The 12,876-nt window shown below is 37.9% G+C and overlaps 6 protein-coding genes across 6 annotated transcripts; 3 read left to right on the top strand and 3 right to left on the bottom strand.

The window, feature by feature from the left end:
• Positions 1-436: 436 nt before the first annotated feature.
• On the bottom strand, positions 437-1,431 carry SEC17 (alpha-soluble NSF attachment protein SEC17; the record flags this gene model as incomplete). The annotated part of the gene is made up of 2 exons (NM_001178290.1): positions 437-1,285; positions 1,402-1,431. 2 exons carry the CDS (start codon positions 1,429-1,431, stop codon positions 437-439), a joined length of 879 nt encoding a protein of 292 aa, NP_009503.1.
• A 365-nt stretch (positions 1,432-1,796) lies between these two features.
• PIN4 (Pin4p) lies at positions 1,797-3,803 on the top strand (the record flags this gene model as incomplete). The annotated part of the gene is made up of 1 exon (NM_001178291.1): positions 1,797-3,803. One exon carries the CDS (start codon positions 1,797-1,799, stop codon positions 3,801-3,803), a length of 2,007 nt encoding a protein of 668 aa, NP_009502.1.
• Positions 3,804-4,681: 878 nt separating this feature from the next.
• On the top strand, positions 4,682-7,177 carry SAS3 (histone acetyltransferase; the record flags this gene model as incomplete). The annotated part of the gene is made up of 1 exon (NM_001178292.1): positions 4,682-7,177. One exon carries the CDS (start codon positions 4,682-4,684, stop codon positions 7,175-7,177), a length of 2,496 nt encoding a protein of 831 aa, NP_009501.1.
• Positions 7,178-7,389: 212 nt separating this feature from the next.
• On the bottom strand, positions 7,390-8,967 carry TOD6 (Tod6p; the record flags this gene model as incomplete). Its single annotated transcript, NM_001178294.1, has 1 exon — positions 7,390-8,967. One exon carries the CDS (start codon positions 8,965-8,967, stop codon positions 7,390-7,392), a length of 1,578 nt encoding a protein of 525 aa, NP_009499.1.
• A 759-nt stretch (positions 8,968-9,726) lies between these two features.
• Positions 9,727-10,983, top strand: YBL055C (3'-5'-exodeoxyribonuclease; the record flags this gene model as incomplete). Its single annotated transcript, NM_001178295.1, has 1 exon — positions 9,727-10,983. The coding sequence occupies one exon, from the start codon at positions 9,727-9,729 to the stop codon at positions 10,981-10,983; it is 1,257 nt and encodes a 418-aa protein (NP_009498.1).
• A 404-nt stretch (positions 10,984-11,387) lies between these two features.
• PTC3 (type 2C protein phosphatase PTC3) lies at positions 11,388-12,794 on the bottom strand (the record flags this gene model as incomplete). Its single annotated transcript, NM_001178296.2, has 1 exon — positions 11,388-12,794. The coding sequence occupies one exon, from the start codon at positions 12,792-12,794 to the stop codon at positions 11,388-11,390; it is 1,407 nt and encodes a 468-aa protein (NP_009497.2).
• Positions 12,795-12,876: the final 82 nt, after the last annotated feature.

Genomic DNA, 12,876 nt, shown 5'->3' with positions numbered 1-12,876 from the left:
TATAACGAAAGAAAAGAAACGAGCGAAGTGCCAACTATAGCCCAATATCAAGAATGCAAGTCAGCAAAGTACAGTAATCGTATGAAGATACGCGATGCGTAATATCCCTCAAGGGCTCCGGATCAGAAAAGCTAAGGGAAGATCCTTACATTACACGGCGTGCGACAGACTCGAACCACAGCTAACTTCTCGTGAAAAGATGGCTTCAACTTCGCTCTTGCAATAACTTTGAAACACACGAACAAAGGTTTATTGCGCTTGATTAACGTTGGAAGTATATGATACTAATACTACTTTGTTCTCTAAGTCATCGCTATATGTTTATCTCGAGGAAAAGGTGCACGGCGGTACACAATTACTTCGCCGTTTCGGGTAAAACAAGTGTTACATTTATAATATATATGTATATATGTATGTGCGCGTAAGTATATGCCGTTCATAACAAATCATCTTCTTGTTGCTGGATGGACTCCTTAATTTTATTCAAAATGGTAATTTTCCATTTATCTAGTCTCATAAAATTGTCAAACTCCTTACAGTGTTCGCTTAGCTGCTCGCTATCACCTTCATTAACAGCATCGATTAAACTTTTCAAGAAATTTGACTCCCTTGAATCCGCAAAATTCGGATCTTCACTTTGACCCTCTTGTAAAGTTCTTGCAGCAGCGACTGCATCAGTAGCAGCTAGCTGACAAAGCCCTTTTTTTAGGAAGTAATCCTTCAAACTCCATTGGCTCAATCTATTGCCCATGCTGCTCTTGATCAACTTCGAATATATATCACTTGCTTCAATATATTGACCGTCAAGAGCCTTTAGATCTGCGCATTTGATAAAACACTTATTCGATAATGCTACCGACTGGTCTTGGGCATACCACTCACCAGCGAGCTCATAGCAATCTATAGCTTTTGCATAGTCATGCAAATCATTTTCTAGAATTTCTCCAAGCTCAAACTTGAAATTAGCACCTCTCCGGAACTGCCCCCTATGAGTAAAAATTTGAATAGCATTTTCTAATGAATCCACGGCGTTCACAGAGTTTCCACCGCTTTTAAAGCATTTATAAGCCTCTACGTAGGTATTTCCTGCTTCGTCTTCATTACCAGCCTTTTTCTGATAGTCAGCAGCTTTCAAAAACGAGTCTCCTGCCAAGTTTAACTCTTTTCTTAGACGGTAAATGGTGGCTGCTTGGACACAAAGATCAGCAGCCTCCTCAAACTTGTATGAATCAGAACCGCTAAACAATTTCATGAAACCCGATGAAGGAACACCCTTCTTCTCAGCCTTAACACAACGGGAAATATCAATTCCCGTATTTCAATGTTAGTAATTTGCCTTCGTAAATTACGGAATCACATAGCTTTCATTTTGTTCCTTTGATATATTTCCCTACTACATACTCTTTTCAATAACTCTACAGGGTCTGACATTTTTAACTTTCAGGTTAATGATGGTGTTCTTACTATATTCTCGAGTCGTACAGAAGTTAGTTCAGATAAACTGCTTCGGTGCTGCCCACTTCTTATCATTACTTCAACTTTACCTTCCCTATACCTGTGTGTCCTTATTAATTCAAGTTAATCCGAGGTAATAGATTAGGGTAACCTTCAATGATGTCACGAAACACGGATGCTGCAACTTTGCGATTTTTTCCTGGAAAAGAATAACAATTAAAGGCAGCCTTTCAGCTGAGATTACCAGCAGGTCTTTGGAGATTAGCGCAAGAAGAAGTGTGATATAGTACTCATAGAGGCAGGCTACAGACTAGGGAAAGCGTGTTCAACAACAATAAGAAATGGAGACCAGTTCTTTTGAGAATGCTCCTCCTGCAGCCATCAATGATGCTCAGGATAATAATATAAATACGGAGACTAATGACCAGGAAACAAATCAGCAATCTATCGAAACTAGAGATGCAATTGACAAAGAAAACGGTGTGCAAACGGAAACTGGTGAGAACTCTGCAAAAAATGCCGAACAAAACGTTTCTTCTACAAATTTGAATAATGCCCCCACCAATGGTGCTTTGGACGATGATGTTATCCCAAATGCTATTGTTATTAAAAACATTCCGTTTGCTATTAAAAAAGAGCAATTGTTAGACATTATTGAAGAAATGGATCTTCCCCTTCCTTATGCCTTCAATTACCACTTTGATAACGGTATTTTCAGAGGACTAGCCTTTGCGAATTTCACCACTCCTGAAGAAACTACTCAAGTGATAACTTCTTTGAATGGAAAGGAAATCAGCGGGAGGAAATTGAAAGTGGAATATAAAAAAATGCTTCCCCAAGCTGAAAGAGAAAGAATCGAGAGGGAGAAGAGAGAGAAAAGAGGACAATTAGAAGAACAACACAGATCGTCATCTAATCTTTCTTTGGATTCTTTATCTAAAATGAGTGGAAGCGGAAACAATAATACTTCTAACAATCAATTATTCTCGACTCTAATGAACGGCATTAATGCTAATAGCATGATGAACAGTCCAATGAATAATACCATTAACAATAACAGTTCTAATAACAACAATAGTGGTAACATCATTCTGAACCAACCTTCACTTTCTGCCCAACATACTTCTTCATCGTTGTACCAAACAAACGTTAATAATCAAGCCCAGATGTCCACTGAGAGATTTTATGCGCCTTTACCATCAACTTCCACTTTGCCTCTCCCACCCCAACAACTGGACTTCAATGACCCTGACACTTTGGAAATTTATTCCCAATTATTGTTATTTAAGGATAGAGAAAAGTATTATTACGAGTTGGCTTATCCCATGGGTATATCCGCTTCCCACAAGAGAATTATCAATGTTTTGTGCTCGTACTTAGGGCTAGTAGAAGTATATGATCCAAGATTTATTATTATCAGAAGAAAGATTCTGGATCATGCTAATTTACAATCTCATTTGCAACAACAAGGTCAAATGACATCTGCTCATCCTTTGCAGCCAAACTCCACTGGCGGCTCCATGAATAGGTCACAATCTTATACAAGTTTGTTACAGGCCCATGCAGCAGCTGCAGCGAATAGTATTAGCAATCAGGCCGTTAACAATTCTTCCAACAGCAATACTATTAACAGTAATAACGGTAACGGTAACAATGTCATCATTAATAACAATAGCGCCAGCTCAACACCAAAAATTTCTTCACAGGGACAATTCTCCATGCAACCAACACTAACCTCACCTAAAATGAACATACACCATAGTTCTCAATACAATTCCGCAGACCAACCGCAACAACCTCAACCACAAACACAGCAAAATGTTCAGTCAGCTGCGCAACAACAACAATCTTTTTTAAGACAACAAGCTACTTTAACACCATCCTCAAGAATTCCATCCGGTTATTCTGCCAACCATTATCAAATCAATTCCGTTAATCCCTTACTGAGAAATTCTCAAATTTCACCTCCAAATTCACAAATCCCAATCAACAGCCAAACCCTATCCCAAGCGCAACCACCAGCACAGTCCCAAACTCAACAACGGGTACCAGTGGCATACCAAAATGCTTCATTGTCTTCCCAGCAGTTGTACAACCTTAACGGCCCATCTTCAGCAAACTCACAGTCCCAACTGCTTCCACAGCACACAAATGGCTCAGTACATTCTAATTTCTCATATCAGTCTTATCACGATGAGTCCATGTTGTCCGCACACAATTTGAATAGTGCCGACTTGATCTATAAATCTTTGAGTCACTCTGGACTAGATGATGGCTTGGAACAGGGCTTGAATCGTTCTTTAAGCGGACTGGATTTACAAAACCAAAACAAGAAGAATCTATGGTAATATATACTTCCATTATTCTATGATTATAGAGTTTGTTTGGTATTTGTATATCGCACGATACAAGTAATGAGGGGTGCTTACACAAGATAAAAGATAAAAAAATATATATATATAATAAAAACCATCAAAAACACCATTGAAAAAAAATATAAAAAAAAAAAAAAATAACCGAATATGAATATGAAATTAATGATCATGATGAAGTTAATTTTTACTGAGAAACGTCACCTAATGTCGATGAAACGATGATAATGAATGAATGATGAGGCTACTTTAAGTAACGCAATGTAATCAAGCCAAAATTATCCCTCTTTTTTTTTTTTCCCTCTTTTGAGATTTTATTTTTAACCTACTACTTACTTTTTTTTTTTGAACGTTCTTTTCCCACATACTTTTATATATGGTATTTATATGTACGATGTTTAATCACAGAGATGTTTCTACCTTACTCGATATTGTTTTTGCATTAATTGATATCTTGCTCACTGCATCATTGGCGGTATTTGTAGTATATAGAAAGTCGGGTAACAATAATTTATTGACATTTCTTTGTTTACAATGATCAGAGAAGAGCAGAAAGTTTCATAGTCAAACGTTCAGGCCAATTGAACAAGAAATTATTCGTTTTTTTAGTCGTTGAGTGTTCAACTGACATGCTATTTTGGTGGTTCTTGATTAATTGGGGGCTTCATTGTTTGAAATAAAGAGTCGGGAAAATAGCACAGAAACAAAGCATATTAAAAGAGGCAAAAGAAGAAAGAACGAATATAAAAGGTAAAAAAGGAAAAGCATTGCTATTCTTTTCTCATAGGTGTTATTCATACCGCCCTCTCTCTTCTTCCTTCTTCATTAATTAGTCTCCGTATAATTTGCAGATAATGTCATTAACAGCAAACGACGAATCGCCAAAACCCAAAAAAAATGCATTATTGAAAAACTTAGAGATCGATGATCTGATACATTCTCAATTTGTCAGAAGCGATACAAATGGACATAGAACTACAAGACGACTATTCAACTCCGATGCCAGTATATCACATCGAATAAGAGGAAGTGTTCGGTCTGATAAAGGCCTTAATAAAATAAAAAAAGGGTTGATTTCCCAGCAGTCCAAACTTGCGTCAGAAAATTCTTCTCAAAATATCGTTAATAGGGACAATAAGATGGGAGCAGTAAGTTTCCCCATTATTGAACCTAATATTGAAGTCAGCGAGGAGTTGAAGGTTAGAATTAAGTATGATTCTATCAAATTTTTCAATTTTGAAAGACTAATATCTAAATCTTCAGTCATAGCACCTTTAGTTAACAAAAATATAACATCATCCGGTCCTCTAATCGGGTTTCAAAGAAGAGTTAACAGGTTAAAGCAAACATGGGATCTAGCAACCGAAAACATGGAGTACCCATATTCTTCTGATAATACGCCATTCAGGGATAACGATTCTTGGCAATGGTACGTACCATACGGCGGAACAATAAAAAAAATGAAAGATTTCAGTACAAAAAGAACTTTACCCACCTGGGAAGATAAAATAAAGTTTCTTACATTTTTAGAAAACTCTAAGTCTGCAACGTACATTAATGGTAACGTATCACTTTGCAATCATAATGAAACCGATCAAGAAAACGAAGATAGGAAAAAAAGGAAAGGGAAAGTACCAAGAATCAAAAATAAAGTGTGGTTTTCCCAGATAGAATACATTGTTCTTCGAAATTATGAAATTAAACCTTGGTATACATCTCCTTTTCCGGAACACATCAACCAAAATAAAATGGTTTTTATATGTGAGTTCTGCCTAAAATATATGACTTCTCGATATACTTTTTATAGACACCAACTAAAGTGTCTAACTTTTAAGCCCCCCGGAAATGAAATTTATCGCGACGGTAAGCTGTCTGTTTGGGAAATTGATGGGCGGGAGAATGTCTTGTATTGTCAAAATCTTTGCCTGTTGGCAAAATGTTTTATCAATTCTAAGACTTTGTATTACGATGTTGAACCGTTTATATTCTATATTCTAACGGAGAGAGAGGATACAGAGAACCATCCCTATCAAAACGCAGCCAAATTCCATTTCGTAGGCTATTTCTCCAAGGAAAAATTCAACTCCAATGACTATAACCTAAGTTGTATTTTAACTCTACCCATATACCAGAGGAAAGGATATGGTCAGTTTTTGATGGAATTTTCATATTTATTATCCAGAAAGGAGTCAAAATTTGGAACTCCTGAAAAACCATTGTCGGATTTAGGATTATTGACTTACAGAACGTTTTGGAAGATAAAATGTGCTGAAGTGCTATTAAAATTAAGAGACAGTGCTAGACGTCGATCAAATAATAAAAATGAAGATACTTTTCAGCAGGTTAGCCTAAACGATATCGCTAAACTAACAGGAATGATACCAACAGACGTTGTGTTTGGATTGGAACAACTTCAAGTTTTGTATCGCCATAAAACACGCTCATTATCCAGTTTGGATGATTTCAACTATATTATTAAAATCGATTCTTGGAACAGGATTGAAAATATTTACAAAACTTGGAGCTCAAAAAACTATCCTCGCGTCAAATATGACAAACTATTGTGGGAACCTATTATATTAGGGCCGTCATTTGGTATAAATGGGATGATGAACTTAGAACCCACCGCATTAGCGGACGAAGCTCTTACAAATGAAACTATGGCTCCGGTAATTTCGAATAACACACATATAGAAAACTATAACAACAGTAGAGCACATAATAAACGCAGAAGAAGAAGAAGAAGAAGTAGTGAGCACAAAACATCCAAGCTTCATGTAAACAATATCATAGAACCGGAAGTACCTGCTACTGATTTTTTTGAAGACACTGTTTCCTCCTTAACAGAGTATATGTGTGATTATAAGAACACAAATAATGATAGATTAATCTATCAAGCGGAAAAAAGAGTGCTGGAAAGCATCCATGATCGCAAAGGGATACCAAGATCAAAATTTAGTACAGAAACTCATTGGGAGCTCTGCTTCACTATTAAAAACTCCGAAACACCACTTGGAAATCATGCAGCTAGGAGAAACGATACTGGAATATCAAGTTTAGAGCAGGATGAAGTAGAAAACGATGTAGATACTGAATTATATGTAGGTGAAAACGCCAAAGAAGATGAAGACGAAGACGAAGACTTTACCCTTGATGATGACATTGAGGATGAGCAAATATCAGAAGAAAATGATGAGGAGGAAGACACATATGAAGAAGACAGTGATGATGATGAGGATGGGAAGAGAAAAGGACAAGAGCAGGATGAAAACGATATAGAAAGCCACATAAGGAAGGAGAGAGTCAGAAAAAGAAGAAAAATAACTCTAATAGAGGATGACGAAGAATAAGCGGCGATGGGTATATATTGGATATAAGCATATACATGTAACATTATTAATAGCAATAAGAACCCTTGTAGTCAATAGTATTACAGAATTCTCCTACGAATAAATTTTATGTGTATATATAAAGATATATATGTGTGTGTGTACATGTGTGGGTGCGATTAATTTGTACTCATTAAACGAATAGTCAAAACAAACTAAATTCGTCTCTTAGCTTAAAATATATTTTTAAAGATAGAATTTATACCTGGAAGTTCATCTTGCTCATTGCGTATGTCATTTGCGCTGGTCATAGAAGAAAGCTCACTAGACTTTGGATTATCATGTTTAGCCTCTAACATACCGTAATTTTGCGATTGCTGCGATGGCGTGTTAATGCCATTCTCCTTGTGCAGTGGGTCAATGTCATCCTCCTCCTCCTCGTCTTTGCATCCTTCATTTGTATGAAAACCACTTACACGTCCTTTTCTCTTTAAATAATCCATTCTTTGTTGGATTTCCAACTCGGATCTATTATTAGGCAGAACAATAGAAATTTCTAGCGGCGACAAATGGTTTTGTTTGTCCTTCGTATTGTTAAGTAGCACTTCATCATCTTCTCTAGACCACGGGTGTTTATTAGCGAATTTTTGCATATCTAAGAAAGTCCTCGTGTGCGTGATTTTGTCATTTGCGTGGTCTGTCTTGCAGTTGGGAGACGCTATGGGGTTAAGATAGTATTGGTGCTGTGGATGATAATGAACGGATTGCGATGTAGATAACCTTCTGGGTGACATATACGGGCTAACTACCAAGGAAGCTCTTCTAGAAATAGGCTCCGTAGGAGCGTGAGAGTTGAAGGATGATCTTCTTGAATGCATCATGTTAAAAGATGATCTTCTAGAAGAAATTACGGAATGCGAGTTTTTCCTAGTCTTCGTCGTTGAATGAGGGATTTGAGTTGAAGGAATAAAGGAGTTCCTTCTAGACCTGATAATAATTTTAGGCACAAGACCAATATTCTCATAATCATTGGAATTAACAGCTTTATTTGTCTTTGCTGAAGTAGTGTTATAAAGGCTTAGATTTGTCTGCTGAGCAGTCTTTACATTAGGCGTGTTGGTTGTTATAGAATGAGAGAAGGACCTTGGCTTAACAAACAGTTTCCTTGGTTTCGTGTGTTGTGGCTCATGGTCCGAAAATGTTGATGTAGATCTTTGAGTTATCAGTTTTCTGTCCATGTATTTAGGCTTAACTAATGGCTTGAAATCCGGTGGAGAATCCTCGATAGCACTAGAACCTGCAGTAATATCTTCATCCTCAACAGCTTCCTCTTTTACGGCTTCTTCCGCAGACGGAGTACCCGCGGATGGGGTAGCATCACCAGTCGCATACACGCCGAATAGCTTATTGATGTCAATAACTGCGGTCTTGTTAGACTTTAAGTTGCCTGATTTCAGTCTCCTCCATCTGAATTGACAAGCGTTAGGAGTTCTATTTGGGAAATGATGTGCAATCTCCTTCCAGCCCAAGTTCTTGATCTCTTTCAGGTGGCGGAGCTTGATATCATCACTAGGGTCCCAAGAAGAGGGGTTGTTTTTTTTGAGTGATTCCGCCTCCTCCTTGTTCGTGCTGTTCTCTTTAGTGCTAGTGCTACTGATAGGCAGGTGGCTCTTCGCATTTGTGTGAGAAAGTGAGTGGGAATGGACAAGATTATTTGGGTGAGGGTGTTTGCTTAGTATTGAGAAACCATGTGAGTTGGCACTAACATGTCCTGATGAAACAGAAACGCTACTGAGTTTCGGCAACGTCATCGCGAGGGAACTTCAATAAGAACAGTGATATATTCTTTTCTCTACCCACTGTCGTGTATATGCCTTCTTGAGTGAGTAGTTTTAATGACTCAAGCAGTGGAGATTTGCCAGATTTGTTTACCTGAAAACAAAATGATATGAAAAGCCTTTATTAATATCAACGTACAAAAACTATACACGACTTCTGTGTAAGGAAGTAGAAAAGTGTCTCATCGCATTGGTCTCGCATCTCATCGCATCGCATCTCATCTCAATTTTCAAATTTCAGCTCTCAGCAGAGAAAAAATTTTTTTTTCACCGGACCAAAAATAGCCTCTCTCACCCACAGATAACGTCGCACACTAACAAGATGATGAGACAAGATAGGCCAAACCGCTCAAAAAGGAACTCGAAGAAGAACGGAAGTGGAGTTTAACTTTAGAACCTAACTGCTACTAAGTGTTGATACGCTAGGCAAGACACCTGCGAAATCCCGCTGCGAAATACCTGCAAAGAGGTTGCTAAACAGCAGCCAGAAGACTTGCGCTAGTAACGTTCCTGAAAAGCTTTGCACTGCAGGCATTTCTGAGCCTTTTCCGGCCTTCTAGAAGGCTTAGCCCCTACTAACGCCGGGTTACTTAGAACAGCACTCTTCTAAGAACAATCTTTCCAGCATGCTGGAAGGGCCCAGTGGTGATGTCCTGGTAGCAATGGACAACTAAAGGTGGACACTTTCGCTGCCAAGGCATTTTTTTGAGGCGCCAGTACTGTTATAGTTATATGTGGGGCATCTTATTGAAATCCTCGAACAAAAGTTGTTCTAGGCTCTGGAAACCAATTTTGACACAATATTATAGCATGACATCAACTGCCACGGATTCTCCGCTGAAATACTATGATATTGGATTGAATCTGACAGATCCTATGTTTCACGGTATTTACAATGGTAAGCAGTACCATCCAGCAGATTATGTAAAATTATTAGAGCGTGCTGCTCAGAGGCACGTGAAAAATGCCCTTGTTACAGGATCATCCATAGCGGAGTCTCAAAGTGCCATTGAGTTGGTAAGCAGCGTCAAAGATCTTAGCCCGTTAAAGCTGTATCACACAATAGGTGTTCACCCATGTTGCGTTAACGAGTTTGCGGATGCTAGTCAAGGGGACAAGGCTAGCGCTTCTATTGATAACCCTTCCATGGATGAAGCATATAATGAGTCTCTATATGCTAAAGTTATTAGTAATCCATCTTTTGCACAGGGTAAACTGAAAGAGCTTTATGATTTGATGAATCAGCAAGCAAAACCTCATGATACAAGTTTCAGGTCAATTGGTGAGATCGGGTTGGACTACGACAGATTTCACTATAGTTCTAAAGAGATGCAAAAGGTTTTTTTTGAAGAGCAACTGAAAATAAGTTGTTTGAACGATAAACTCAGCAGCTATCCATTGTTTCTGCATATGAGAAGCGCATGTGACGATTTTGTTCAAATATTGGAAAGATTTATTGCCGGGTTCACTGATGAGAGGGATACCTTTCAGCTACAAAAGTTAGGTGCATCGTCGTCTAGCGGGTTTTACAAATTTCATCCAGATAGAAAACTAGTGGTCCATTCATTCACTGGTTCTGCGATAGATTTGCAGAAATTACTGAACTTATCACCCAACATCTTCATAGGAGTAAACGGTTGCTCGTTGAGAACCGAGGAAAATCTAGCTGTTGTAAAGCAAATACCAACAGAAAGGTTGTTATTAGAGACAGATGCTCCGTGGTGTGAGATTAAAAGAACGCATGCATCTTTCCAGTACTTAGCCAAATACCAGGAGGTTAGGGATTTCGAATACCCTGCATTCAAGTCCGTTAAGAAAAATAAGCTCGCTGACAAGTTGAATGCAGAAGAACTTTACATGGTCAAGGGCCGTAATGAGCCTTGTAATATGGAACAAGTAGCAATTGTCGTATCGGAAGTCAAGGACGTGGATCTGGCTACTTTGATAGATACCACGTGGAAGACGACCTGTAAGATATTTGGAGAGTAACATCTATTGGTGCAAAGAGCAAAGTTACATTATTTTTAGTAAGTACACTAATTATGCTTAAACTATTAATAGGAAAATTATGGTGCGCATATACATACAGTCGATATTGCTTTCATTTTTTTTTTTTTTTTTTTTCTATTTTTTTCATCAAAAAGGATTCAAAGGTTACCAACAAAATAAAAACAGAGTAAGGAAAAACAGATGTATCTATATGAATAGGATTTATAAATTCTGTTACAATTTATCATTCTCTCGTAATGATTTTTATGAATTTCACCATCTCCTCAATATGGGCCGCAAAGATGATCCAGTAAAAAACAATCCATCGGCAGAAGAGGAATAACAAATAAAGATAACAAAGTTTGACTACTCTTTCGTTGCAAAGTACGGTTCGACAATATTTATTATTCAATTTCTTCAATCTTGGAACCCTTCTTCGCATTTTCATTCTTGCCGTTTTCTTCGCCGTCGTTATCATCGTTATCATCAGCATCATTAGGTTCTGTTTCTCCTGCAGCCGCATTGCTTAAAGATGCCAACATATCTGATAAAGAAGCACCATGGAAATAAGAAGTGTTGCCGTCACTGTCGGAGCTGGGCCTCTGCCTTATTTGAATCCCGGCTTCTAATAGAGCCTCCAACGAAAACAAGTCAATAGGGCCAGTTCTATCCTCACCTGATAACTTTGAGGGAGTAGCACTGCTGCCTAATTCGGTATCAAGATCATCAATTTCCATGTCGTCATTATCTTTACTACGATTCAAGCGGTCTTGTAATTTTTTGGTGGTTATTGCGAACACTTCGTTATCATCATCCGAAAAATCATGGAAATCAAAAATACTTTTCCTTCTTTGGACAAAAGACGTTTGGATATTGTAATTTTTTGATCTCATACGCTCAAACCATTGTGACTCAGATTCATTTTCCTTTAGTAAAGCAACAATGGAAATACTCATATTATCACAGCCAATTCCTGAGCCTTCAGTTGTGGGTGAACAACAAACATCTACGATTCTAGATGAAATGTCGCTCAACGTCATATTACCTTGACTTATACCGTAGTGAACCAAGTCAACACACTCTTGAGAAGTTAAACAATCCCAAATACCATCACATGCTAAAATAACAAATTCATCCTCATCATAATTCAAATTGTGACAAATGATATCAGGAACACATGTAACGACTTGCTCATGAGGTCCCAATTTTGTGTTAGATTTGAATTCAAAATCACCTATGGCTCTTGATAACGCTAAATTTCCATTAACACGGTCCATCTCAACAAAACCATCAGCAGCTACAATACGAGATTTTTCACTTAACAATGTGGGCTTATGATCAAATGACATTGCTTTACTATTACCACCAGTAGATAGAACTGTTCTACTATCACCGGAATTGGCGCAAATTAGTAGCTTTTTCAATTGAGATACCAATATCACAGTTGCTGTACAACCACTATGGTCATCTTTTAATTTTTCATCTTTCAACAACTCAACATCTGTAGCTAAAAAGGTATCTATTAAGCACTGCTCTAACATACCGCTCTTGAAGCTCTCCTGTTTTTTCAGTATAGATATCATTTTAGAGCCACAAAACTCCGCTACAGAAGAACCACCATGACCGTCAAATATACCATAAAATGCGAGATGTTCCTCGTCAGACTCAGCCAAAAGGTTCGGCTCAACAATATGGGCATCTTCCATGGACATACGCCAGCCTTGCATGGCACATAGTCCAAACGCTGTCAAACAGTCCGTACCAGAATGATGCTCTTTGTCGATAATTGGATTGGACAATATTTGACCCATGTTATCTCTCTCTTTCTTCGATTTGTCTTCTTGGCCTTCTTCGTCTGCCTATAATAGAAACTTCAAAAAGTAAAATGAATAT

Source organism: Saccharomyces cerevisiae, chromosome II (assembly GCF_000146045.2).
Source record: "Saccharomyces cerevisiae S288C chromosome II, complete sequence".
Lineage (NCBI taxonomy): Eukaryota > Fungi > Ascomycota > Saccharomycetes > Saccharomycetales > Saccharomycetaceae > Saccharomyces > Saccharomyces cerevisiae.
The sequence above is the reverse complement of the archived record's forward strand: the minus strand, read 5'-3'. Positions and strand labels throughout refer to the sequence as shown.